General features: G+C 37.8%; 1 protein-coding gene across 4 annotated transcripts; it reads left to right on the top strand.

The window, feature by feature from the left end:
• Positions 1-765: 765 nt before the first annotated feature.
• On the top strand, positions 766-25,613 carry cgnb (cingulin b). Of its 4 annotated transcripts, XM_082187199.1 has the most exons (22): positions 766-999; positions 1,987-2,174; positions 6,177-7,217; positions 7,843-7,943; positions 8,829-8,898; positions 13,464-13,588; positions 13,708-13,840; positions 14,295-14,507; positions 14,790-14,917; positions 17,518-17,544; positions 18,047-18,143; positions 18,294-18,506; positions 19,404-19,493; positions 19,657-19,902; positions 20,443-20,613; positions 20,797-20,958; positions 21,164-21,253; positions 21,342-21,425; positions 21,685-21,803; positions 21,914-22,022; positions 22,149-22,312; positions 24,435-25,613. In XM_082187199.1, the coding sequence occupies exons 2-22, from the start codon at positions 2,154-2,156 to the stop codon at positions 24,565-24,567; spliced, it is 3,537 nt and encodes a 1,178-aa protein (XP_082043325.1). In that variant the 5' UTR covers positions 766-999; positions 1,987-2,153; the 3' UTR covers positions 24,568-25,613. The 4 variants fall into 4 exon arrangements, with proteins under 4 accessions (XP_082043325.1, XP_082043326.1, XP_082043327.1 ...); XM_082187200.1 differs by lacking the exon at positions 17,518-17,544 and having other exon boundaries at positions 772-999; XM_082187201.1 differs by lacking the exon at positions 1,987-2,174 and having other exon boundaries at positions 792-999.

Here is a 25,613-nt window from a genome sequence, read left to right as displayed (position 1 = left end):
GTTCCCTCTAAAATGTATTTAGAATTGCAGTTTTAATATGTGAGTAAAGTCTGTGGTTCACATTATTTCAGGAGATGTTTTGTTTAACCTGAACCTTAGTCTTTGCATTTTGAAGCTGCTGTGTTTTAAAAAAAAAGTTTAAAAAAATCTCAAATAAAATAAAAACTCCCATTCTAAAAAGCAGCTGGAAATGGAAGAGGAAACGAATGTCTTGAAAATGCTAATTTTGATTGTAGGACTACCAACTTGATAGTAATGCTACAGCAAGCTGTGAATGGCCTAACTCATGAAACACGAGCAGCAGATCCATGATTTTACAAATGATTTACACAGAAGTAGGCTATGTTTTCGTGATATGAGGCCCAACCTATAGGCCTACGAAAATGATCAACTTTTTAAATTTGTTTATTAAAGGTAAAATATTCACATTTTCCATTTTGAATATACTCAAATAAACTGATGTACTAACAAACAAATCTTTATAACAAACAATGAACATTGAATGTTTTAATATTCTTAGGTTATCTGACTTTAACCATTATTATCACCCTAGGATAAACGTTTAGGCTATTTTTCATAGAAAAATGCATTTAAAAAATGTATTGTTTTAAAATGTTATATTATTTTGTTTTAGGGTTACACAATCAAAATGCAGTTTTAACGGCAACAAACAGTGGATTCGGGTTACTTAAATTGGTTAATGGGCGGGTCCTGAATAATTTGTATTAGATTGACGTTGGATATTGGCCAATGACATGTTCCCATCGGTCGGCCTTGGGACAACTCTCCAGCCAATGAGCGCTCAAGAGAGGCGGACCGATGACGCAAAGGCAACAGGTTGTTTCGGGAAAAAACGCACTGACAGTTTTGCATGGACTATTCATCCTTGTTCTCAACTAAGAGTTTTTAATAGCGACTAAACCTAGAAAGGGCTTTTTTATTATTATTATTATTATTTCATGCCTTCCGAAAGTCATTGTTGAAGGTTTCAGAAAGCAGGTAAGCAGAAGGAATGCCTTTGTTTACTCAGCTGTGTACATTTGCCTTTGGATCTCTGCTTTTGTTGCTGTTCATGGCTGCGGGGTTGTGTCCAGCCTTTGAGTTGTTATAATCCATAATCACATGGCTTCAAATTTACTCTCAAGTTCTGCTGAGCGAAGCAGATAAACACCTGTTGCTTTGTGTCTGATGGCTGCAAGCTGGATTACAGTGAAGATGCGCTGGTCCACGTTGACTATAATAAAGTAATTATGACTTTGATCTAGCCTACTGTGATCTCACCGGGACCGATCAGAATCATTATTGTAAATTGTTTGTAGACAACGTTGCGCATCCCATATGATTGGAAGAGGTCTTCGGTCTCAAATATCCATTTGAATCTGTCTGTCTATATTGTACTTTTGTTTCTGTCTCTTTAACAAAGTCAGAGGACAACACAGCTAATCAGTATATCCAAACTGTAGCCATAAAGTCTTCATTGTAATATTAATGTAATTGTATATTTAAATAACAGCTGGTTTCGATCCCATCGATACTGACTGACTTGCTGGGTGGGTGTGACGCAATTTACAGGACTACAAAAAAAAACCTAAAAAAAATTCATTCTGCATTTTGCTTGTGCTTCCTCATCTCTCTCTCAAGCCCGTGAATATCCGTGAATAGAGAATCTTAGGGACAAAAAGTGCCTGTCTCAGTGTAATTTAATATTTAGCTCTTGGTTATTTCACACTGTGTAATGGAACATATTTGTAAATGGAACAATAACTCAAACCTAGTCTCAAACCCAAATTATATCCTGTACTTTATAGTACAATAAACTGGCGAATAAAATATAAATAATAAAATTACAATTAATTAATTGCATTGAATAAGTGCACAACCTATGAGTCTTTGTCCTCATTGGCAAATATGTATAGTATTTTGCTTATGCCTATTGTTAAAAACTTTGATTTCTCTAATGAATATTGTTTTGTGCTTGTTTATTAGCTTGTATATCAATTCATCAAGCTACAGTATTTTGTCAACAAAAACTAGCCAAAAGCTATCATATTACATCAGTGCTGGCATATATCCAGTTATGACAGAGCTCAGAGCATATAAACTTAAATAATCGGGATTGGCTGTTTAAGGTGATAAGAAAACCTTAATCCCAAATGGAGCATCACTTTTTTTCTGTGAGTACATCTTTTTTTCTTATATAAATATGCCCTTTTATCCATACTGTCATAATAACATGGTGTTTTTATTATACACAACATTAGCCTTGTCCAATGATCCCAAAAAGTAGTTGGCCTTGGCACTCTAAAAATGGCTTAATATCATTAAATGGCATTAGATTACTAAATATCAAAGTAGCATTTGTATTAGGCTACAGAAAGGTAGCACACATACACTTTTCTAGCAAAACATAAATTATGTGTGTGTATAGGCCTACTCTTCAGATTTAAAAAAGTATTTGAACACTTTCTGGTTGTCACGTTTGTTGAACTTGTTCATGTTCACTGTAAAAAAAAGTTGCTGCCTTATATTAAGTGCAATCAACTTGGCTGTTAAAGTCATTTAAACTTAATATTAAACTGACTTAAAAATTATTTGAATCTTGTATAACATAACATTTTAAAATTAAAAACTTATTAAAAACATTTTAAATGTAAAAACTTATTTTAATGAGTTAAAGCAAACATATGTTGTCATAGCTTATTTATCATATCATTTTTTACTGTGTTCTTGTGGTTATGCTTTGACACCTGTGTAAACTTGAGGAGAACTAACTTCATAAACCCAAGTGAAAATAACTCTGGGACCATTTGGGTAAAATTAATTAAAAGTGGCTAAGAAAAATGTTATAAGTTGGTTAGAAAAATGGCATAGCATGATTTTCAGATAGCACAGATGCTACTTGGTTAAGAGTCTATTTTTTGGGGGCCCATATAAATTTACTTAGCCTACATTACGTTTGGTGACAATTTGAAGTATCGAAAAGTAAAAAATAAATAAAAATTGGGCTAAAGGTCATGTTTTCATAATTGACACAAAGTATTTTTCCTAGTGTCAACCAAGATAACAATTAATGGATTAAAGCCAACTAGTTTCAAACATAAGTACCCTTAGGGTATTAATTCTTTCAAAGAGTGTGGAAACCGATACATCCCAAACAAATCTGTTTTAGGTTTTTGTTGCAAGCTATCAACAAAAAAGAAGAAAAATGCAGTCGGGGTGAGTCATGTTAGTGTATCTGTTTTATTACAAACCTAAAGGATCTGTTGTAATGATCATTTATCTGTTAGGCCTACATAGTGATTACTGTGTGTGTGTGTGGTTCAGGTATTTCACACGTTTTGAGGACAAAAGGATAGTTATACCAGAAATGTTTGATCCTATGGGGACATTTTTGGTCCCCGTGAAGAAAACCGCTTATAAATCATACTAAATTATCTTTTTTTTTTAATTTTTTTTTTTTACGTTTTCTGTGAGGGTTGTGTTTAGGGTTAACTTGGGGGATAAAATATAGGCTACAATTTGTACAGTATACAAATCATTATGTCTATGGAAACCCAACGTGTGTGTACACATTTACATAATTATGCTTTTTATGTGTGTAGAGTCATACATACAGAACTGAAATTTGAGTGTGGTTTGAGTGTTGTTACTTTCCAGGTTATTCACTGATTCAAGGAATCGAAGGAAACCGGAAGTAAATCCAAATTATTTGAATTTAAAGTCTCATGAAATGAAAATCCTCCCTATGTGTTTTCGCAATGCTTGTTATAGATCTTATTGTGGACAATAATTGGTCCATCTTCTAGTGAAAACGAGTCAACGACAGACATATTCATCTGCCTCCATTTGAGCAAGCGTCTGTCCTACATTTTTTTTCTTTTTCGATTATAAGTAGCCTACACTTTCGATAATCAGTACAGTATCAGTACTCTCGGATGTACATCGCAATATGGAAGAAAATACCTCTTGCTGCTTCCATTTCATTTACACTTTAAATCTACAAAATTATGAGTGATACGTGTGACAAAATATTAATAGTAGTGTGGATGAATTAAAAAGAATTTAAAAGTGAAAGCTGTTTATTTACAGTATGGGGTATCAGTAAAAGATAAGCGTACTAATTAACAATCAAAGACTTAATTTTAGACTAATGATTAGAAATTATGATGTGATATGCTAATTCATTTTTTCCTCTACATTTTGGTAGAACTATGTTGCGTTCAATTAGGTGGTCCCACTTTATATTAGGCTAGGTGTTTTAACTACTATGTTCTAACGTTTAAATTAATAATTTGATGCAATGCACTTATTGTGTACACATAGGCCTACATGTTTTTACATTGTATATTTTAAAAATGTCTGCATGTAATTACAGCTGTAATTCATTTATGTAGCCTAATTAATTAGCCTACATCTATAATTAGCCTTCCCTTACACCTTAACCTAGCCTTAAACCTACCCATACCACCAAACCTGTCCCTAACCTTACCCTTAACCATACCACCTCAATAGCAGGTTTGCAATACGATGAACACAACAAGTACACTGCACTTATTTTCTGATGTAGAAAGTTTGACTAATTAGGTTAGAAACGGGGCGGTAAATTGGTTCATTACAAAGAAACCAATCATCACATGCTTTAAGTCATATGTGCAATACAACTTTGACTTAATTTTACTGCTTGAATAGAAGATTGCACAGAGAAACGAAGATCTAGTCTAGTAACATTCCTTCAAGGATAAAAGGTGGAACCCAGTGCCTTGTGGACAGTGAGAATCATGTCCAAATACCCAAACCTGGAAACTCGCAACTGTGAACAGTTTTCATTTGGCTACTTTGTGTATATTTATGTCATATTTTGGTCAAAAATGTACAGTTAAATTGTACTTAATCTACTTTAACCAATGAGAAATCACATGGTGGTTCCATTTTGCAGGAATGCTTGGAATCCCACCTATGTGAGGAAGACAATGGCTTACTTTGAGTAGCTAATCAGACCTAATGCCTCAACAGTGCCGCTGACAGTTATAATGTAACCAAATCCCCCCATTTCAATAAGTTATTCATTGATAGACCAGAGTTTATGGACTGTTATTTTAGATCTCAATGTCTTCTGAGTTTTTGCCTCCAGCGTTATGCTGGTGCATAGTGTTTAACACAGGAATCAACATACTACTTATGACACGCAGCAATTCTTCTCGAATTCTTGATTTGCATGGACACTGCAGAAAGAAATGGTTTCAAGACTTCAAGCAGCGCACAGCTCTCTGTCTGATGTTTTGTAATGAGGGCTTTAGACGATACCCTGCATAGCTGTGGATGTTTTCTGCATCACATGTTTTGTATAATAGAGCATATATGCGTCTCTATAAACACCAGTTACTCAGCAGATTAGGCTCTGCATTTTTTATCCTTCACTTCAACGTGCTACGTGTGCGGCTTACCGCTTTGATGTGATTTGAGGAATGTTGCCTTCACAGTGATAAGCTATTTTTGAACTAATGTTACTGCTCATACGTACTGGAACTGTGTTCTAGGAAAACAGGACGACCGGAAGCCAAGCGGAATGTGCTAGAACCTGCTCCTACCAGCAGGCACACCTGTTTGTCACACACAAACAATATCTTTCTCTTTACAAATGTGAGAAGACTCTCAATACCTGTGCCGATACCTGATAGCTGTGTCACGTACAAAACTCCTGCATATTTCTATTTACCAAGGTGTGACGCTATATCAAGCAGTGGAGAGGGGATTGTTAAAGGGTCTCTTGGGAAAGTAGTAATATTAATAGTCCAGCACAAATTTAAAAAGTGAGCCAAGAGGGAAGCAGCAAAACCGTATCAAGTCCTGTCCTGTGGGCCTGAAACAACAAGAAGATGTTTATGTTTAAATTTACATGAATCAAAAGTCTGTTCAGTGGGCTGTATTGCTTTGTAACCAGATTTTTTTTCTTCTTTTGATCAGACTGTACATGTATCCAACACTGCCTTGTTTTCACTTGTGAAAAATTAAATAGGAAGTCTACCCTTAATTGGTCCATTACTGTCATGCCTTCTTTGTGTATCTGTCCCCTCTTTGGGCTTCTCAATTAGTCCACAAAACAGTGTAGCTTTTTAGTCTGGTCTCTAAATGGACTGGCGCACTGACTTTCTAAATTCTTTTTCTTGGTACCACAGCAGGTCACAATGAGTTCCCTCTCAGCAGACAGGAAGCCCCCTCTGGACTACGGCGTACAGATCCGCTTCATCAAAGATTTGGACGATGCTGGCGGAGGGTTCCCAGACAGGAGTCGAATGGCTGGTGGAGTTGGTGGTGTCACCAACGGGACTCTTTCGCCGTCTAAGTATGGAGTAGCTGTGCGGGTGCAAGGCATTTCAGGACAGCCGTACGTGGTGCTCAAGGACGGAGAAAAGGGAGACTCTTACGGGGTACAGCTGAAGACTCAACCACAAATCCAGAGCTCAGCCCCAGTTGTCTCTCAGACTTCTCCGTACAGCACACTGTTTCTGGGACAAAGGGAAGGGGCTCGGACTCCCCAGGGTTCCTATATTCCTGCTGAACAACCTAGCTCTCCTGATGAGGAATTTGGGAGCCCTTTAAGAAGGCCACCTGGTGATGGACAGGCAGGGATTCAAGGAGAAGCTGAGGCCAGGACTACAGGACGCCTCACCCCTTCTGCTCTTGCTCCTAAGTTGGACAAAAAGGACAATGGTGGTTTTAATGAAGCAGGGCTTAGGAAGGTCAAGCAGAATGGGACTGGGAGTAGTCTGAATGGAACAGGGCTAAATGGATCGTTCCCTCCTCCTCCAGCCTCATTGGATGAGGACAAGGCCCCAGCTATAGACACAAAGTCACTGGCTCCCATTAATAAACTCATTAGCCGGTTTGGTGGTGGTAGTTCTGGTGATGCTCCCATCTCAGAATCCCGAACTCAGCCTCGTCTTGATAACCGAGTTCGGTCTCACAGTGTGGATGCCCTCAACCAACCTTCTGATGAGGCCCCACTAACTTCTCCAACAATAAACCCCTATGCTTATATTACCCCAGCTACAGTGCCCAAACTCAGCTCACCAAAACCATCAACCGGCAGTCTAGGACGAGACTCCACATCTGTGGCTAAAGTGGCTGCTATACCCAGTTCCAAACCTCTCACTTTTAGCCAATCACCAAAGCTGTTTGTGCCCAAGGAGGCACCACCTGCTATTCCAAAGAAACCAGTGAGTCCTCAAGATCTTGTTCGTATTATAGCCTTTTGACCTCGTAATTTTTCATCAAAATGTCATTACTGAATCTTCTGGTGCAAAGGAGTTTTCTTTGGTGACATTTACTTCAAGCCCTTGAAGCTTGTGTTTATCTGCCTTTACTTTTGAGTGGAGTGGAACCAATCCCGGCCCTATATATTTTTGTATTTTTTGATAATCCGTTACACTTGGATGTACGTCACAATATGGAAGTAAAGATCTGTTGCTACTTCCATTTCATTGTGACTTTAAAGTTTTTTTTTTGTTTTTTTTTGGAATAGCATGGCCAAAATGTTGGAAAAAAATGTAAGGGGCGTATGCATGCTTTTTTAAAAGCCAATCAGAAAGTTTAGCCAGTCAGAAATGATCATTTCGTAAGTTCTAAATTGCTGGCATCGAGTTGGCTACCATGCCTTTGGAGGACGTAATCTCGCACCAAAGTTACACCTTTGGTTGGAGAACCGCCTCAAAGTTTTTGATTGGCCAACACGTTTTTTGATTGGCTTATTTCTCTAAATATCTATTTCAGTGATGTCTGTTAGGTAGTAGGGACATTTTATGTATGGTATTTAAAAATAATGCTCCTTTGACTTTTTTTCAGGTAACCCCTGACCTCATAAAGAGCCAGACCACCAGTACAGAGAATGGAAATGGAGAGGATGCCCAGACTAAACAAGCCATTTACAACATACTTAAAGAGGGGTATGATAATACTTTTATTTTACCAAGCCTCACATTTACCTATGTACTTTGAATTATATAAAGTTAGTTTAGTTAAAGGTGCATTAAGCAACTTTTTCATGTTAAAAATACCCGTTTTCTAACCCATACATGCTTAAACAATTGCCTGATGGGCTGAATGAGCCCTTCTCTGATCACTGAGATTGTCTCTATAATTCTGTAAAGTAAAATAAATAAGAGGGATTCGGGCCGGAATTTTAGACTGGGCGTGACGTCATGCGCGTTCACGGCACGCTCACCTGGCTGTCTGGCAGGTTTGTGTATTCGCCGCCATTCTCCGTAGAAGATGGATTCTAAGAGACCGGCTTGTAGTTCATTTCAAACACCAACGCAAACTCCACGTAAGATAAAAAAAAAGAAAACTTTTGTCCGTGAGCGTGCACACTTCTGGCTGCAGTTTCGCTTGCCGCCAGAGGGGGCATAGTTCTGCAAAAACTCAGAGACTTGCGCAATGCACCTTTAATGCATAAATACAGAACTCATGCTTTTATAGAAGGTTTGGTTTCACATAACAATATTACTGTTAACAGCTGTAACATTGCACGAGGGGCTCGAGAGAATTATATTTAGTAAGTTTACCCTGTATTGCTCATACTTGGAGATTAGGGATTTGAACAAATAGCAACATGCTAAAAACCAGTCTGAAAACTTTAGCAAGATCCTAGCATCCAAGCAGAGTACTAACATGCTCAAAACCACTTAAAACACCCTAGCGACTTCAAAGCAACCCCACCATCTTAGCATTTTGCAGTGGCACACACCTCTCACATTTTTTTTTCTGAACATGCCATAATCTTTTTTTTTTTTCCTCTGGTTCATTCGATTTCCTTTCATATTTAACACTAGGTCTATTGAGAGCGAGGTGGCCATCAAACGCAAAACGAGTCTCATTCATGAAAGGTTCTGCGAGGTGAAGGTAAGCATGCTCATGTTCAATAAATCAGTTTGCATTTCCCAGCACTGAATAGTGCACAGCAGCATTTGTTGAATGAGGAAACTACATCCAGAGAAGGCCTGTGTGTGTGTGCGTGCACGCCTGTGTGTGTGTGCGCGCCTGTGTGTGTGTGTGTGTGTGTGTGTGTGTGTGTGCGTGCGCGCCTGTGTGTGTGTGTGCGGGCCTGTGTGTGTGCGCCTGTGTGCCTGTGTGTGTGTGTGCCTGTGTGTGTGTGCCCATGGTTTGCGTATCGCATCCCTGTTTTGCATTGCGAGTTTGTTTTGAAAGTGACAAGATAACACAGAAAGATATTCTGAGACCGTGAGAGAAGATAACAGCAACGAACAACTGTATTTTACAAGCACACTCATTTATTCATAAAGATAGATTTTTAAATGGGCAATAAGCATTATGATTATGTGTTTTAAAGAGAGTAGATCAGCCAATAAGAGGCTTTATTTACAGGGGGAGTCATTAACTCATCCTCATGTCATTCCAAACCCATTTGATATTTGTTTTGTGGAACACAAAAGGTGACTTTGAGGAAAAACCTGGCCAATATAATATAATTTTGATTATAAATTAATCAATTAAATTTAATTATTGAATGATCAAGAATCAAGCTCTAAAATAACAAATATGTGCTATCTTTCAAGTTTTCTGAAGTCATATGATAGAAATTTCAGGCTAAAATTGAATTCCCTTGTTGCGATGTCCAATTTGTGAACAAATTCTTTTTGAACAGTTTGATTCTGTTCACAAAACCAGTCTGTGATTTGTTCATGAATCAGACTGATCTGGTTCTCATAGCACTCTAGAATGGCTTATCAATGAAAAACCACTTAAATTCTGTTCCTTAAAGTTTGTTGCTCACACAAAGCTATCATATGACAACAAAATACTTAATGATACTTAATGACCACTTTAAAGTTACTTTTGTTGTGCTTAACCGCCCTAGTAAGTAAATAATTTTGGGTGAAGACAGAGCTTCTGTATGTTCATCTATCTAGTCTTCCTGTATACGCACGCATGAATGTGCGTGTCTGTTTAATATTGTTAGCCTACGTGTTTGCATAAGCTTCCTGTGTGTTTGAAATATCCTCCTACAGTCTCTTGGCAACCGTCGCATCAACGAGGAAAGCTGATTAGGGCTGCGTGGTCGAGAGCTTGCTCTTTGTGATCCATCAATAATTAAGTTACACTGGAAATGGATACCTGTGAGGGAGGGTTTCCCCTCGACCTGGGGGCCCTCAGCATGTCTGTATGGGTTACGGTTTTAATGGGCACATTAGTTGGACGGCCTTTTGCGCCGTTATATCCCACTGAGTGCTCGTCCATGCATGTTAAACTCTGTTGTTGTGGGCAGTATTGCCGGGAGACGTTTTGACTGTTGTTAATTAAGCTTATTAGCGTGGAGTAAACCTCGTCAGATGCTTGGAGATTTTAGTGGTTAGACTGTGATTATATATCATTCAGAAGTTTGGGGTCAGTAAGATGTGTTTGGTGTTTTTTTTAAAAGAAATTAGTACTTTTACTCAAAAAGGATGCATTAAATTGACAGAAAAGTGACAGTAAAGACATTTTTATTTCAAGATTTCTGAAGGGTCATGTGACACTGAAGACTGGAGTAATGATGCTTAAAATTCAGCTTTGCATCACAGGAATAAATTACCTTTTAAAATATATTAGAATAAAAAGCAATTATTTTAAATTGTAATATTATAATTGACAATGTTTTCTTGTATTTTTGATCAATTAAATGCAGCCTGGGTGAGCAGAATAGACTCCGAAACATTAAAAACATCTTCCCGACCCCAAGCTTTTGAACGGAAGTGTAAGATGATCCTTTTAGCTTATGTGATGCCGTTAGGTTATATAGCAATTGCTGGGATTAAAGGGTTAGTTCACCCAAAAATTCTAATTAAGTCATCATTTACTCACCCTGATGTTGGTCTAATGCCGTATGCCCTTCTTTCTTTTTCGGACCACAAAAGGAGAATTAAAAAAACAAATTCTGCTCGCTCTCGTCCATATAATGGCAGTGAATAGCGACCAGATTCAAGATTTAAAAAAAAAAGATGCAGAAGTATCTCAGAATGTTCCTATGTGACATGTGTCATTTATTCCAAGTGTTCTGGTGTATACAATAGGGTTTGGTGAAAAACGAACCAAAATTGAATGTTTTATTTAATGAAAATCCTGACCTTGGCCGTTGGTCTTCCGTGCTCAGCTGTTCATGAGACTCTATTAGCGGCACAGTTCATTCCAACTCGCCCAGAATAAACACACAAGATAAATAAAAATGTGACACAAAATACATTCCATATACTTTCTTCTCTGATGTGAATGGATCTTTTATGTTCCAGAGATATTCAACTCAGTGAAGAAAGTACACAGACACTTTTTTGGGGGATTTTTAGGCATTGTATTTCATGTCACTTTTTATTTTATCTTGATTTCTCACAACTTATGTGCGTTTTCTGTGCGAGTTGGAATGAACGTGCAGCCGTGTACAGAAGACCAAAGGTCAGGATTTTTTTTAAGTAGTACATTAAATGTATTTATTTTTATTTATTTTTTACCAAACCCATTTTGAATATATGACACTTGTCGCATGGGATCATTCTGTGATACTTCTGCATCTTTTTTGTAAAAGTTTGATGCTGATCGCTATTCACTGCCATTATATGGACGAGCGCAAGCGGGACATTTGAAAAATTCTCTGTTTGAAAAGAAAAATGGAATAGTGCGTTAGAACAACACCAGGGTGAGTAAATGATTACTTAATTTTCATTTTTGGGTGAACTGTCCCTTTAAGAGAATTCTTTCTAATAATTATCTACATGGTTGATTGTTTTGAATTACACTTGTGCTAGAAGTTTACTTTTAACAACATGACTTTGGGTGCGTCTCAATCAGCTCCCTAGTTCAGTAAGGGCTCTGATCAGGGAGTCGGACATTTTAAGGGCTGTCTCGGTGGCAAAATCCTACCAGTGCACTGACACTGCTCCCTAAAAAGTCCCACAATGCACTGTGAAAACCAGGGAGCATTGATGCTCACTATGTTCCCTTAACGGAAGTTCTGAAGTGCGAAGCATAAATCACATGAGACATAATGACACACGATAGATGTTTTAAAATACAAACCAATATTCAATTATATTTCAGCATAAACATACATCGCTAAACGGGTAATGAACATAATCTAACTAACATTTATAATTTACTTGCATCTGAAATGTTGCATGTGTATGTAACAAGCAAAGTATTTATCATAATGTACTTTAAATAGAAAGATATCAGTATTGCTGTTGTTCATAAATACCAGTAGTGATTTTGTTGTACAATGAGGACGTCATGTCCCCGGAAATAAGAGGCATGAGTGTCCCAGTGTGTAGTGAGCCAGGGTTCTTACTATCCTTACCAGTGCCTGAATTTATGAACACCATGTACTGATTCATGACTTCAGAAGCTAGGGAGCTGATTGAGACGCACCCTTTAATTGTACTTTAATGTGTTCTATTTTATTCAAGAAGTAACTTTAGACCCTGCAACACAAGAGGTCAGTTCAAATGACCTCATAGTACCCATGTGTGGTCATTATAATGATGGCAACAGCAGTTGAATGGTCAGATGGGATATCCTAGAGGACTGAGTTATTTGAGGAGCAGACAGCTTGGCTACAGGCTGTGTGTGCGTGTGTTTTAAAGATGTTTCAGATCAAATTATTTGTGTTTTATGTTTCCTCATTAAGATCAGCAATGTGCATTTATAAGATGATTAATTTAAAACGTATCCGTATCAAGAGTCAGTCAGAATCTCCCCACAGTATTTTTGTGAATTATTACTAACTAATGAGGTGATTGGCAGTAAGAATAACTAGTGAAGTGTTGATACATTAGATAAGACAGGATATATTGATTCCTGAGGGGAATTTCAAGGCAAGGCTTAATGCATAGCCCCGAGATCACACCTATCATCCTCCTTGTAGAAATATGCATGTTTGCTTTGGGCTGCAACTTGTATGAACAAAGCTTCATGTGTTCTGCTTTGTAAGTGTTGAGACCTAAAGTTTACATGTTAAGATGTGACTGTGATAAAATCACTTACTAATCTTGTCTGTGAAAAATGATTCAATCTGTTAATTCCTGTCATAACCACGTTCAGCCAGTAAACCCTGTAACTTTCATATACTGCACGCAAGGTACCAGGAAAGAGTTTTTAAATAGCGAAAAATCTTGTCACAGAATTTATGTCAGTAATGTTAGCCTGTTCAGCCACCTTGAACAATAATCCCACTGGTTTAAGAATGAACTTTACAGCTTATAAAACACATTTTTGTGAGGGAAAATTACGATAAGTGCTTTGTTGAAAATATATAATTCTGTTTTTAAACCTACTGGAATGTTTTGGTCCATAGACTTCTATTGTAAATGCATCAATGTTTCTGTGGTGATGAACAGCTTGCTGTGAATAGAGATATATTGGTTTTGAACCTAGGCCACTCCATTAATTGTTGAAGCTTATTTGGATTTGTTTTTCCACAGGGTCCTCAGATCTTAGTGAATGACAGCAATATGAAGACTGAACTGGAGCAGGAATTCAAAAAGAACACACAATTACAGCAAATACTGGACAAGACCAAGAGAGAACTGCAGGAGAACCAGGATCAGTAAGTGTCTGTGTGCCATATTAACATCAAAACATGAAGCAAATTTCCAACAGAAAGTATAACCCTGTCAGGTATAGACTTTTGACTGGATTTGTGTGATGTGTTCTTGATGTCTTCAGAATGGTGGAGCTGCGGATGGATCGGGAGTTGGTGGAGTCTCGCTTACGGCAACAGGAGGATCAGCTAGCTCAGCTCCAGGAGGAACTCAGACGAATGCCGGAAATATCGCCTCAGTCTGACACAATGCAGCTAGTAAGCGTGATTGTGGTGTCTAGCAATAATGACCCTTAATCAGCCTTTTATATGCTTTAAACACACATATATTAATAGAAATGTATACAAAGTTAAAATAACATTGCAGCAAGATGTGTGAATTGATGTATTATTCATTGTTTAAAGTGTAAATTAATGCGAACTCCAGATAATCAAATTTAAAAAAGAAACACAATGTTAGATATACAGTATCCACACACACATACAGAACTAGACAAACGTTTGGACACACCTACTCATTCTTTATTATGATTACTGGTATTCTAAATGATTGAAAAATAAAGTAATCAAAACTATGAAATAACACAACATCCATCCATCCATCCATCCCAATCCAATCCAATCCAATCCAATCCATCCAAATGTGCTTTGTGAATGTGGAATTGAAATCGAATTTAATGTGTTAATCATTCCAGTTTCCTTTTCTCTTTAGGACTTGATGACTGTGCAGGCAGAGTTGTCTGAGTCTCTGATGCTGAGGCAGAAACTGGAGGACACGCTGAGACAGAGGGAGCGAGAGCTCACCGCTCTGAAAGGGGCACTGAAGGATGAGGTGGAGTCCCATGATAAAGAGATGGAGTCCCTGAGAGAGGAGTATAGTCAAGACATGGACACCCTGCGTCACAGCATGGAGACCGTCTCACAGGTGAACGTACACTTCAAGACACATCCCTTCAGGGTGATGAATGCTTGTTAATCACATTTCTAGTCCCTGCCTCAAGGGGATTAACATGGAAGAGAGATGTTTTATTGCTTGTCTTGTCTTGCATGATTAGGAGTAGTTGAACTAGGCCGGATGCATTTGGCTTTGTGATCTGTTTGGTTGTCTAAACATTTTCATTAATCTGGATGGGTGCAAAGTATAGAACTGAAGTGTTCACTGTTACCACCTGATTTTGTGTGTCTTTTGGTCTGGCCTTATTCACAGTCTCAGATGGAAATCGAGAAGGAGCGTCAGAAGGTGAACGCCTCCATCTTGGCTCTGGAGGAGGAGCTGGAGGGATACAAAGAGCAGAGCGGCCGATGGAAGGAGCAGTACAGCTCTGCCAACCGAGAGTAAGCTCTGACACATCAAGCATCAACATTTGAAGAATGTTAATATTGGTGATGCCAAACATTTTGGTGAATCACGACAAAATGAGCGACAGGGACTATTGGTGATGCGATGTGGGTGTGTCCAACATAAAAATTTAAGAAACGTTTAAGTTTATGCAGATGCAGATGCAATGTGGGTGCAGTGAAGCCCACCAATAATGACCAACAACAAAGTGACCCTGGCTGCAACCTTAAAATGTGCATATTTTAAGGGGACATAACATGTCCATAATGTTTTAAATGATTAAGGTTGCATAGTTGTGTATTATAATTTCTTGTAAGATCTTAAGGTGTCACTCCAAGGTTCAAGTCCGTATTTGTCTAAGGAGTCAAGTGATTTATCTGTAATCATATACAAACAGCCTTGTGACCAACACCCCTTTTTAACATTCAGTTTATTCTTGAGGACTTCAGTATGAAGAATGTTTGGCTAAAATTTTGTCTTCTGATCCTGTGGGCTAAAAAGTCCAAATATAATTTGCCTGACGAGTTATTTAACACACAGATCATGTTATTATCCTCACATCCAATTCACACATCACTTTTTACATATTTTTGATAAAAAAAAATATATTCATATATATTATATTACTAATATATACATATACATGTATACATTTTGTTTGAAATATGAATCTTTTGTAACATCACTTCTGATCAATTTAATGCTACCTTGCTACAAAAAGTATAAATTTCTTAAATTCGTATTGACCCCACATTTTAAAATGTTAGTGTATAAAAAAAGTTTGATTTGACCTGAACTCTATATATATATATATACAGTGCCCTCCACAATTATTGAACCCCCTGGTAAATATGATCAAAATTGGCTGTAAAAAATAAATCTGCATCGATTATCCTTGTGATCTTTCATTCAAAAAATGTGAAAAATTCTAACCTTTCATTGAAGTAAAAGAATTGAAAGTGGGGGGAAATCACATTATGAAATAAATGTTTTTCTCCAAAACACGTTGGCCACAATTATTGAAACCCTTTTATTAAATACTTTTTGCAATCTCCTTTTGCCAAGATAACAGCTCTGAGTCTTCTTCTATAATGCCTGATGAGTTTGGAGAATAACTGAAAAGAGATCAGAGACCATTCCTCCATACAGAATCTCTCCAGATCCTTCAGATTCCCAGATCCATGTTGGTGCTTCTCCTCTTCAGTTCAGCCCACTCATCAGGTCAGGGGACTGAGACGGTCATGGCAGAAGCTTCATTTTGTGCTCCACAACAAATTTTTGTTTTGATTTTGATGTTTGTTTTGGATCGTTGTCCTGATGGAAGATCCAACCACGGCATATTATAAGATTTCTAGCAGAAGGCGTCAGGTTTAGATTTTTTATCTGTTGATATTTGATAGAATCCACAATGCCATGTATCTGAACAAGAAGTCCAGGACCTCCAGCAGAAAAATATGCCCACAACATTAAAGATCCAATGGTATATTAAATTGTACACATGGGGTACTTTTTATCCTTGTGTTCACCAAACCCATCTAGTGTGTTTGCTGCCAAAAAGCTCTGTTTTAGTCTCATCTGACCACAGAACCCTGTGTTGTTTGAAGATCCAGTCGTGTCTGACAATTAAATTTGCTGGAATTTGTTTTTGGATGAGCGAGGAGGTTTTTTTTTAAACCCTCCCAAACAACATGTGGGGATGTAGGGGTTGTTTGATAATTTTTTTTTTTAGGCTTTCTGACCCTAAGACTCAACTAATCTCTGCAATTCTCCATCTGTGATCCTTGGAGAGTCTTTGGCCAGTCAAACTTTCATACTCGCCGTGCATTAAGACAGTATAGACACACGTCCTTTTCCTGTCAGATTCATAACATCTTTAGTTGGTTATAACTTCTTAATTATTGCCCTGATGGTCAAAATGGGGATTTTCAATTCTTTAGCTATTGTCTTACAGCCACTTTCTAGTTTGTGATGCTCAACAATCTTTTGCTACGCATCAGAACTATATTCTGTGGTTTTACTCATTGTGATGGATGATTAAGGGGATTTGGCCTTTGTGTTTCCTCATATTTAAACTTCTGTGAAACACGAAGTCATAGCTGGACAGTTTCATGTTCCTAGTCACCCTGGTGTACTAAAAAAGGTAAATATTAATGGGAATATACTTCAGAGATATTTTACTCGTAAAAAATTCTAGGGGTTTCAATAATTGTGGCCAACATGTTTTGGAGAAAAACATTTATTTCATAATGTGATTTCCCCCCACTTTCAATTCTTTTACTTCAATGAAAGGTTAGAATTTTGCACATTTTTTGAATGAAAGATCACAAGGATAATCGATGCAGATTTATTTTTTACAGCCAATTTTGATCATATTTACCAGGGGGTTCAATAATTGTGGAGGGCACTGTATATATATATATCACAATATTTTCCCACATGTTTCTTAGTATTTATAGTGTTTTATATGTCGTCTTAGTTTGTCTGCATTTCATTTTTTTGTGTTTTATGAGTTTCATGCTACATGTTCATGTCAGATATGCTCATTGAATGTTCATTGTTGTCTTTCTGTTGTATGTGTTCACTCTTGGTTTGCCAGACGAGGGCAGTGCAGCGCATTTCAAAAGTGAGACAAAGTCCTGTAGGCGCACAACTGCTGACATCACAGGCAGAAATGAATCATCTAATCAAATTAACTATGATTGATGAAGTGTTTTAGTTTAAACAGTCATCTTTCACAGAATCTGGCTGTACTAGTTACTGACACACTAAACTAGAGTCTATTAACCTGGTTTCAATTTTCAGGTTATTAAGTCTAATAAAAGTATGACTATGATTAAAGACTAATCAAAATCCTTCAATCTCACAATCTGAGTTGGTACATCAAATCTAATCAGACAATACTTGAATTATACTAATATGTCAAAGGTTCTTTTGGACGCTCTTGTCTTTTTTTCAATTGTCATTTCAATTTCAGTTCTGTTTGAGATTCTGAAATAATACAGATTCTTCTATATAATGTTGATTCTTCTACAGGATGAATCATTTTAGTGGCTATCAGCACTAACATTGCTAAATGTAGTATTGTTTGGTAGTGTATTTTAATTAGTGTTTGTCTCATTGGACAGGCTGATGCAGGCTCAGCAGGAGAAGAAGCAACTGGAAGAGAAGCTGCTCGCAGTTAAGAAGCAAACTGATGAAACTGATTCAAACCCTTTAATGAAGGCAAGATACACAAAGAAGTGCCGCAATCTATTTTCTCTGTTCTTCAGTTCAAAAAGATTCGTTGTGACACCTGTCCATGCACTGTGAAGGCTGTCTTTTGATGCATAGATTTGTTTTAGAGTCTGGAATAACAGTCATTTGCATCTTCAGGAGTTACAGCGGTGCCGAGATGATTTAAAGAAAGCTCATTCAGAAGTGGAAAAACTGAAAGCAGAGGCAGCAAAAAAGGAAGAAGAGCTTAAATCGGTAACAAGAGCCAATGAGAAGCAAGAGAAGGAGCTGAAGGCAGAGATTGACAGACTAAAAGACCAAGTGAAGAAAGACAAAGAGGAACTTGCAAAAGCACTAGAGAAAACACAACAGGTAATTCTAACAAGGTGCACATTTCTTGCACATTTGTTTTTGCTTTAACCAGCCGGTTAATTTTGTTTGCATCGTGTTAGGAAGCTTCGCTCATTGGTCTAGAATCTTGCTCTACCTAGCTGAATTTTAAAGTGCCCCTGTTATGCTATTTTAAAGGTTTCTAATTTTGTTTTGGAGGTCTCCTACAATAGATATACTAATTTCTCAAAGAGTCTGAAAACGGTTTGTTTGAAGATTCAGTCCTCTCTAAACCCCTCCTTACTGCGAGCTTTCTCTGCTCTGATTGGTTAGATAGTCCAGTCTGTTGTGATTGGTCTATCGCTTACCATATCTGAATTTCAGCTCTTCCTCAGCCCTTGATATACAGGGTGTAATTTTTTTTCCATATCAATTTGAGCCTGAGTCTTCATCCTTTTGAAGAGCATGCATGGATTTGCTTTGGGAGCGCTGAAAACGACATGTCGACAACACAAACCAAACTCTTCCAGTCTCAGCTACAACTCCACTGTTTGAGTGTCAAAGTAGACGTTGTTCATGAGCAGCCAATGAAGACCGTTTGGCATTATGCAGATTTGTTACATTGTTACGTAGGTATGTAACAGGAAGTGAGACTGGAATTGCTGACGACTCGTTTTGGCAGTTTCAGAATCAATTCTTTCGGATGTGCTTTAATCTTTAAAACTTTGCAGACCTCTTACATTCACAAACAGCTATATTACACCCTGCATGAAATGTAATATTTGAAAAAGCATAATAGGGGCACTTTAAAGGGCAAATATGTTCTAAATTGACTGGGTTTTTGTCGCTTTATACAGCTTCTTGCTTTCCTTTAGAACAAAAAAGTACTTGCAAATGTCATTTTTGTTCCCTTTATCTGTTTACTTCCTGTTCCTGTAGCCATTCATGTCAGAGCAATCTCAGGATACTGGAAGCAACCTAGAACTTCAAGAGGACAATGCTCGCTTGAGAGAGAGAATTTCCCGCATGGTAGAACCTTCCAAAAAATGCTTAAAAATCATATTCATGTAAAGTTATTAGCATTTTGCTTTAAAATGATTGGTATAACCATTCATCTCATCTGCTTTAGTTCAGTATTTCTATGTACAGTTAATTGATTTTCTTTAACCTTTCTTTTCCTCCTGGTCTCCAGACACGCCTGCAGTCCACTGTTCCTGACAGCAGCTCCTCAGATGTTCTGGAGGAGGAGAACCGGAGCCTGAGGAACCAGCTGGAGGAGTCCCGTCGCACAGTGTCTCGGCTGGGTCAGGAGAAAGACGAGCTCAACAGACGGTTGGAGGAGAGGGAGAGAGAAAGGGAAGCTCTGAGACGCGGCAAGAGCGACATAGAGGAGCAGAAGAGACTGCTGGACCGATCTCTGGAGAAGATTAACAAGGAGGTATGTGTGTGTGTTTTTGAAAGACGTGCTTTTATTTGATCAAAATTTTAAAATGTAATGCAAAGCTGAATTTTCAGCATCATTACTCCAGTCTTCGGTGTCACATGATCCTTCAGAAATCATTCTAATGTACTGATTTGGGGCTAAAGAAACATTTATTCTTATTATCAATGTTGAAAACAGTTATGCCGCTAAATATTTTTGTGGAAACCCTGATTCTTTGAATAGAAAGAATAGAAATCTTTCCTAACATTACACTTGTCTTATATATATATATATATATATATATATATATATATATATATATATATATATATATATGCCATTTATATGTCTTTACTGTGACTTTTTAACAATTTAATGCAATTACATATATTTTATATTATATTATAATCAAGTGAGAGAATTTTTATAAAAAATTTATATAAAAAAATGTCCTCTCACTTTCAACTGTTTCCCCATACACCCCCCTGCAGCATTTGTCTTTTTCTGAGTTTATTTATTGACGTTTTCTAATTGTCTTTCATGTCTTTCTGTCAGATGGAGAATATGATGGGAGAGTCGCGTCAGTCGGTGACGGTTCTTCAGTCTCAGATGGATGAATTCAGGGATCGTTCTCGTCGAGAGCTGCAGGACGCTCAGAGACTCAGTAAAGACAGGCTGATTGAGTTACAGAGAGCGCAGGCCCTCCTCAAGACCACCCAGGAGGAGGTGAGACAGACCACCTTTCACTAGACACAGTGTCAAAGTACAACAGTGCACTGGCTCCATTCACATCTATTGTTATTAACATTTGAGACCAAAGGCTCTTTGATTCGGCTTTGATTTGAACCTTCAACTTTTCAGTTCAGAACCCAGATCACACCAGATTAACTTTGTTTGTATGTTTCTAAGGTGTCTCGTCTAAAGAAAGATCTGCTATCGTGCTCAGAGGAGAGGGACAGCGCTCAGCTGGATAAAGATCTACTGAGCAGTCGTCTGAAACACCTGGAGGACGAGCTGGAGACGGAGAGAAGCTCACAGACGGACCGCAGCAGAGAGATCCGCCTGATAGAGGTAACAGTGTAGGTTTGGCACCTGGACACTTGAGTGAAACCGCACCCAGTCCCTATTCCTAAAAACGCTGCAGAGGCTTCATCAAATATTCATGTGATCAAAAAGGACAAGAAATAAAAACAGGGAGATGTTTAGAAGGTTGTTTCACTGATGTACATAAATGTATGTTCAGGGATGTTTATAAAAGTGCATGTTTTTGTTTTAGGACAAAGTGAAGATATTAGAGATCGAGTTAGACGAGGAGAAGTGCGGAGCGGAGCTACTGAATGAACGCATCACTCGCAGTCGAGAGCAGGTACATAAATGAAAACCACCCTTAACTTATGTGCGTCTATTTCGTGTTTGCAAGCACAGATATAGATTCAGATTTTTTTTTTTTCTAGGTGGATCAGCTCCGTTCTGAACTGATGCAGGAGCGTTCAGCCCGACATGATCTTGAGATGGATAAGAGTGCACTGGAGAGACAGGTACATGCAGATTCCAGATTTATTTTTTTAATCTAGTGTTTCTAGATTAATTTAATTAATTAATTATGCATTTTTTCTATTTAAATTTCAATTACTTTGACAGTTATTAGAATTAGTTCAGCTAGATCAGAATCCATAAAAAGAAATGTTAGTTTAAAAATTAATTTGTTTAACGCATGTTTAATACACTTGTCACCTTCATAGTTTTATGTGTTTAAAGTCTTCTATTATTTGTCTATTGCCTCTCATGGTCTCTCAGATGAAGGAGTTAAAGTCTCGTATAGCTGATATGGGCACTCAGGTTCGTCCCTCTGCTGGGGTCACGATGCTTGAACACAAGGTTCAGGAGCTGGAGGACCGTTTGCGCAGTGAAGAGAGGTACACACACTGCATAGAGTAGAGATACTAGACAAGCACAAACACACAGTCCTGTCATCAATCACCACCTAACTGGGAATTAATAAATCCACTGCTTTTTTTGCATTTAGAGAGAAAAACACCATTCTAGCTGCTCAGAGGAGATTGGACAGGAAACTTAAGGACGTGACGGCCACCCTGGACCAGGAGCGAAATCAGCACGCTGAACAGAGAGACCAGGCAAGCACACACACATGTAGCTTTCATATACTTTAGAAAATAATTTCTGTAAATGAGGTGTAGATGTAGCTAGACCAGCAGAGGAGTGTGTGCATCTAAAGAGCTGCTGTGTGTTTGTGTCTGTAGCTGTCTCTGCGCGTGAAGGCTCTGAAGCGTCAGGTGGACGAGAGCGAGGAGGAGGTGGAGCGTCTGGAGGGCGTCAGACGGAAGGTTCTGCGGGATCTTCAGGAGCAGCGGGAGCTGCAGGAGGCGCAGCAGGCCAAAGTCAACGCACTGGAGAACGAGCTCAAGTGAGTGTCCGTCAGATACACATATGTATATGTACACTCACCTAAAGGATTATTAGAAACACCTGTTAAATTTCTCATTAATGCAATTATCTAATCAACCAATCACATGGCAGTTGCTTCAATGCATGTAGGTGTGTGGTCCTGGTCAAGACAATCTCCTGAACTCCAAACTGAATGTCAGAATGGGAAAGAAAGGTGATTTTAAGCAATTTTGAGCGTGGCATGGTTGTTGGTGCCAGACGGGCCGGTCTGAGTATTTCACAATCTGCTCAGTTACTGGGATTTTGACGCACAACCATTTCTAGGGTTTACAAAGAATGGTGTGAAAAGGGAAAAACATCCAGTATGCGGCAGTCCTGTGGGCGAAAATGCCTTGTTGATGCTAGAGGTCAGAGGAGAATGGGCCGACTGATTCAAGCTGATAGAAGAGCAACTTTGACTGAAATAACCACTCGTTACAACCGAGGTATGCAGCAAAGCATTTGTGAAGCCACAACACGCACAACCTTGTGGCGGATGGGCTACAACAGCAGAAGATCCCACCGGGTACCACTCATCTCCACTACAAATAGGAAAAAGAGGCTACAATTTGCACGAGCTCACCAAAATTGGACAGTTGAAGACTGGAAAAATGTTGCCTGGTCTGATGAGTCTCGATTTCTGTTGAGACATTCAGATGGTAGAGTCAGAATTTGGCGTAAACGGAATGAGAACATGGATCCATCATGCCTTGTTACCACTGTGCAGGCTGGTGGTGGTGGTGTAATGGTGTGGGGGATGTTTTCTTGGCACACTTTAGGCCCCTTAGTGCCAATTGGGCATTGTTTAAATGCCACGGCCTACCTGAGCATTGTTTCTGACCATGTCCATCCTTTTATGACCACCATGTACCCATACTCTGATGGCTACTTCCAGCAGGATAATGCACCATGTCACAAAGCTGGAATCATTTCAAATTGGTTTCTTGAACATGACAATGAGTTCACTGTACTAAAATGGCCCTCACAGTCACCAGATCTCAACCCAATAGAGCATCTTTGGGATGTGGTGGAACGGGAGCTTCGTGCCCTGGATGTGCATCTCACAAATCTCCATCAACTGCAAGATGCTATCCTATCAATATGGGCCAACATTTCTAAAGAATGCTTTCAGCACCTTGTTGAATCAATGCCACGTAGAATTAAGGCAGTTCTGAAGGCGAAAGGGGGTCAAACACAGTATTAGTATGGTGTTCCTAATAATCCTTTAGGTGAATGTATATTTATATGTATATACATACATATGCACATGTGTACATACATACATACATACATGCATGCATATGTGTATATATGTATGCTTATGTGTGCCTATGTATATAAAATAATACAAGCATGATGGCCTTGAACAGATAAATAAACTTGAACATAGCACTAAATATATATATTTTTTTTTAAATTATGTGGAAAATATTTACATGTAATTTGTTAGTTAGTTAAAATGTCCTTTTATTAGTTATTTATGACTTTATTATTTCTTAGTTTTAATCTATATAATGATGTATCCATTTTAATTTTAAATACATTTTTATTCATTTTTTTCATTCATTTTTATTTTAGTTGAAACAAAGTGACAAAAAGCAGCTCAACAATATTTTTTGATGTAAAATGTCTTGCAGGGGCTCAAATTAATCTGTTTTTGAAATGCCTCATAAAATTGGACCCTCTGAATTAACCAAACTCAAATTAATATGATGAATTGGTTAATTATATGAAGGCACTACATATAGAATTAGATGTCATAATATTATTTGATCAATTTACTGCTACTCATTGGAAAAAGCTTGATACTGGAAAAATATGCACTGTCTTGAAAACATCTGAGCTACTGCCACACTACTTAAAAATGTAGTAGTGTCAGCAGTCAGTAGTTTCGTTACTTTTAGGTTACATCCCACCATTGATATTATATGTACTTAGGCCCCAATTTGTTGAGTGGCCATTTTTACTGGTTATTTATATTAACATTCTCACCACTAGAGGGTGCGCTTACAATGATGGTCTATGGCAGATGTTGGTCTCTCTGGTGTGTAAAGTGTGTGTGTGTGTGTGTGTGTGTGTGTGTGTGTGTGGTTGTTTGTTAGGAGGAAGGTTCAGCAATCACGGCGTCCAACTCTGACAAGCACCTTGAGTTCTGAGGAAGAGGACAGTTACTCTGACTCAAAAAACATCACATCTATTCTCACTGAAACGCCACTTCAGACAACCAACTGTTAAAGACTGAACGAGAGGGGGGAAATATCTTTTGCACACGCTTGATTTGTGTTTTCTTGTTCATGTACAAATAACAAAGAAACATTAAATATTGAAACATGAAGGATACAAATTATATGAATTCAACAGTCTGAAAAAGCTGTTGTTGACGGCTAGCCTTTTCAACAGGAAGTGATGTCAGGTGTCTTTGATAGGGGTTGATGGGTTAGACGGGTTTAAGGGTCTAATAAAGCAATTCATGTGAAGATTTGTCAACCAAATGCTCCTTTAGTATTGTTCTTGCTGAAACTGGTTAATTCTGAAGGAAATTCGTTTTTTGTTCTTGCTTCTGTGTTCATGAGTGTCATGTTGTTTGTTTGTGACACACAGTACATTTTTATTTCTATATTTTATTTTGATAAAATTTGGTTTGGATTAAGGATTTTAACATTCCTAATTATATTACCAAAATTCCAAATGGTAATGGAAAAAGTATCAATGAAGAATTTTTATTTATATGTGATGGATACTTGGATGGATACAATTATTTTGAATCCTCAAAATGACCAAGATGAAATTTCAGATGAAACTGTTGTAAGTGTTCGCCCTATTATCTTTAATGTTATGCACTTGTATGAATAATAATGAAGGATATTTAGAAAGCTTTTTTTTTTCTTTTTTTTAGCTTTCAAGCAAGTTTTAATTTCAGAACTAAACTTGCAATATGAATGACACCTTTTGTGCCAAGACAGAAAAAGGAAAACATCTTTTGATGTAATGGCTTCAAATGGCTATATTAATTATACATACATATATACATGCCTTCAATTTTTGTTTAGACAGCTAATAAAACTTGAGCTACTTTTTTGTCATTTTTCCAGAGACATATATTCTACTGTATATTCAGATTTATCAGTATGAATTTACCTGTCAGATAACAAGTGATTTTCTGCTCTTAAAGACCTGATTTGGAACACAATTTCATATTACACTGTACAATATATATGTATATACTGTCCTGTTTAAAGTTTATTCTTCCACTACACAGTAAAAATTTTAAAGTACTTGAA

This window comes from Leuciscus leuciscus (genome assembly GCF_965113295.1).
Source record: "Leuciscus leuciscus genome assembly, chromosome: 12".
Taxonomy (NCBI): domain Eukaryota; kingdom Metazoa; phylum Chordata; class Actinopteri; order Cypriniformes; family Leuciscidae; genus Leuciscus; species Leuciscus leuciscus.
Note: the sequence above shows the minus strand (reverse complement) of the source record. Positions and strands in the feature narration are given on the sequence as shown.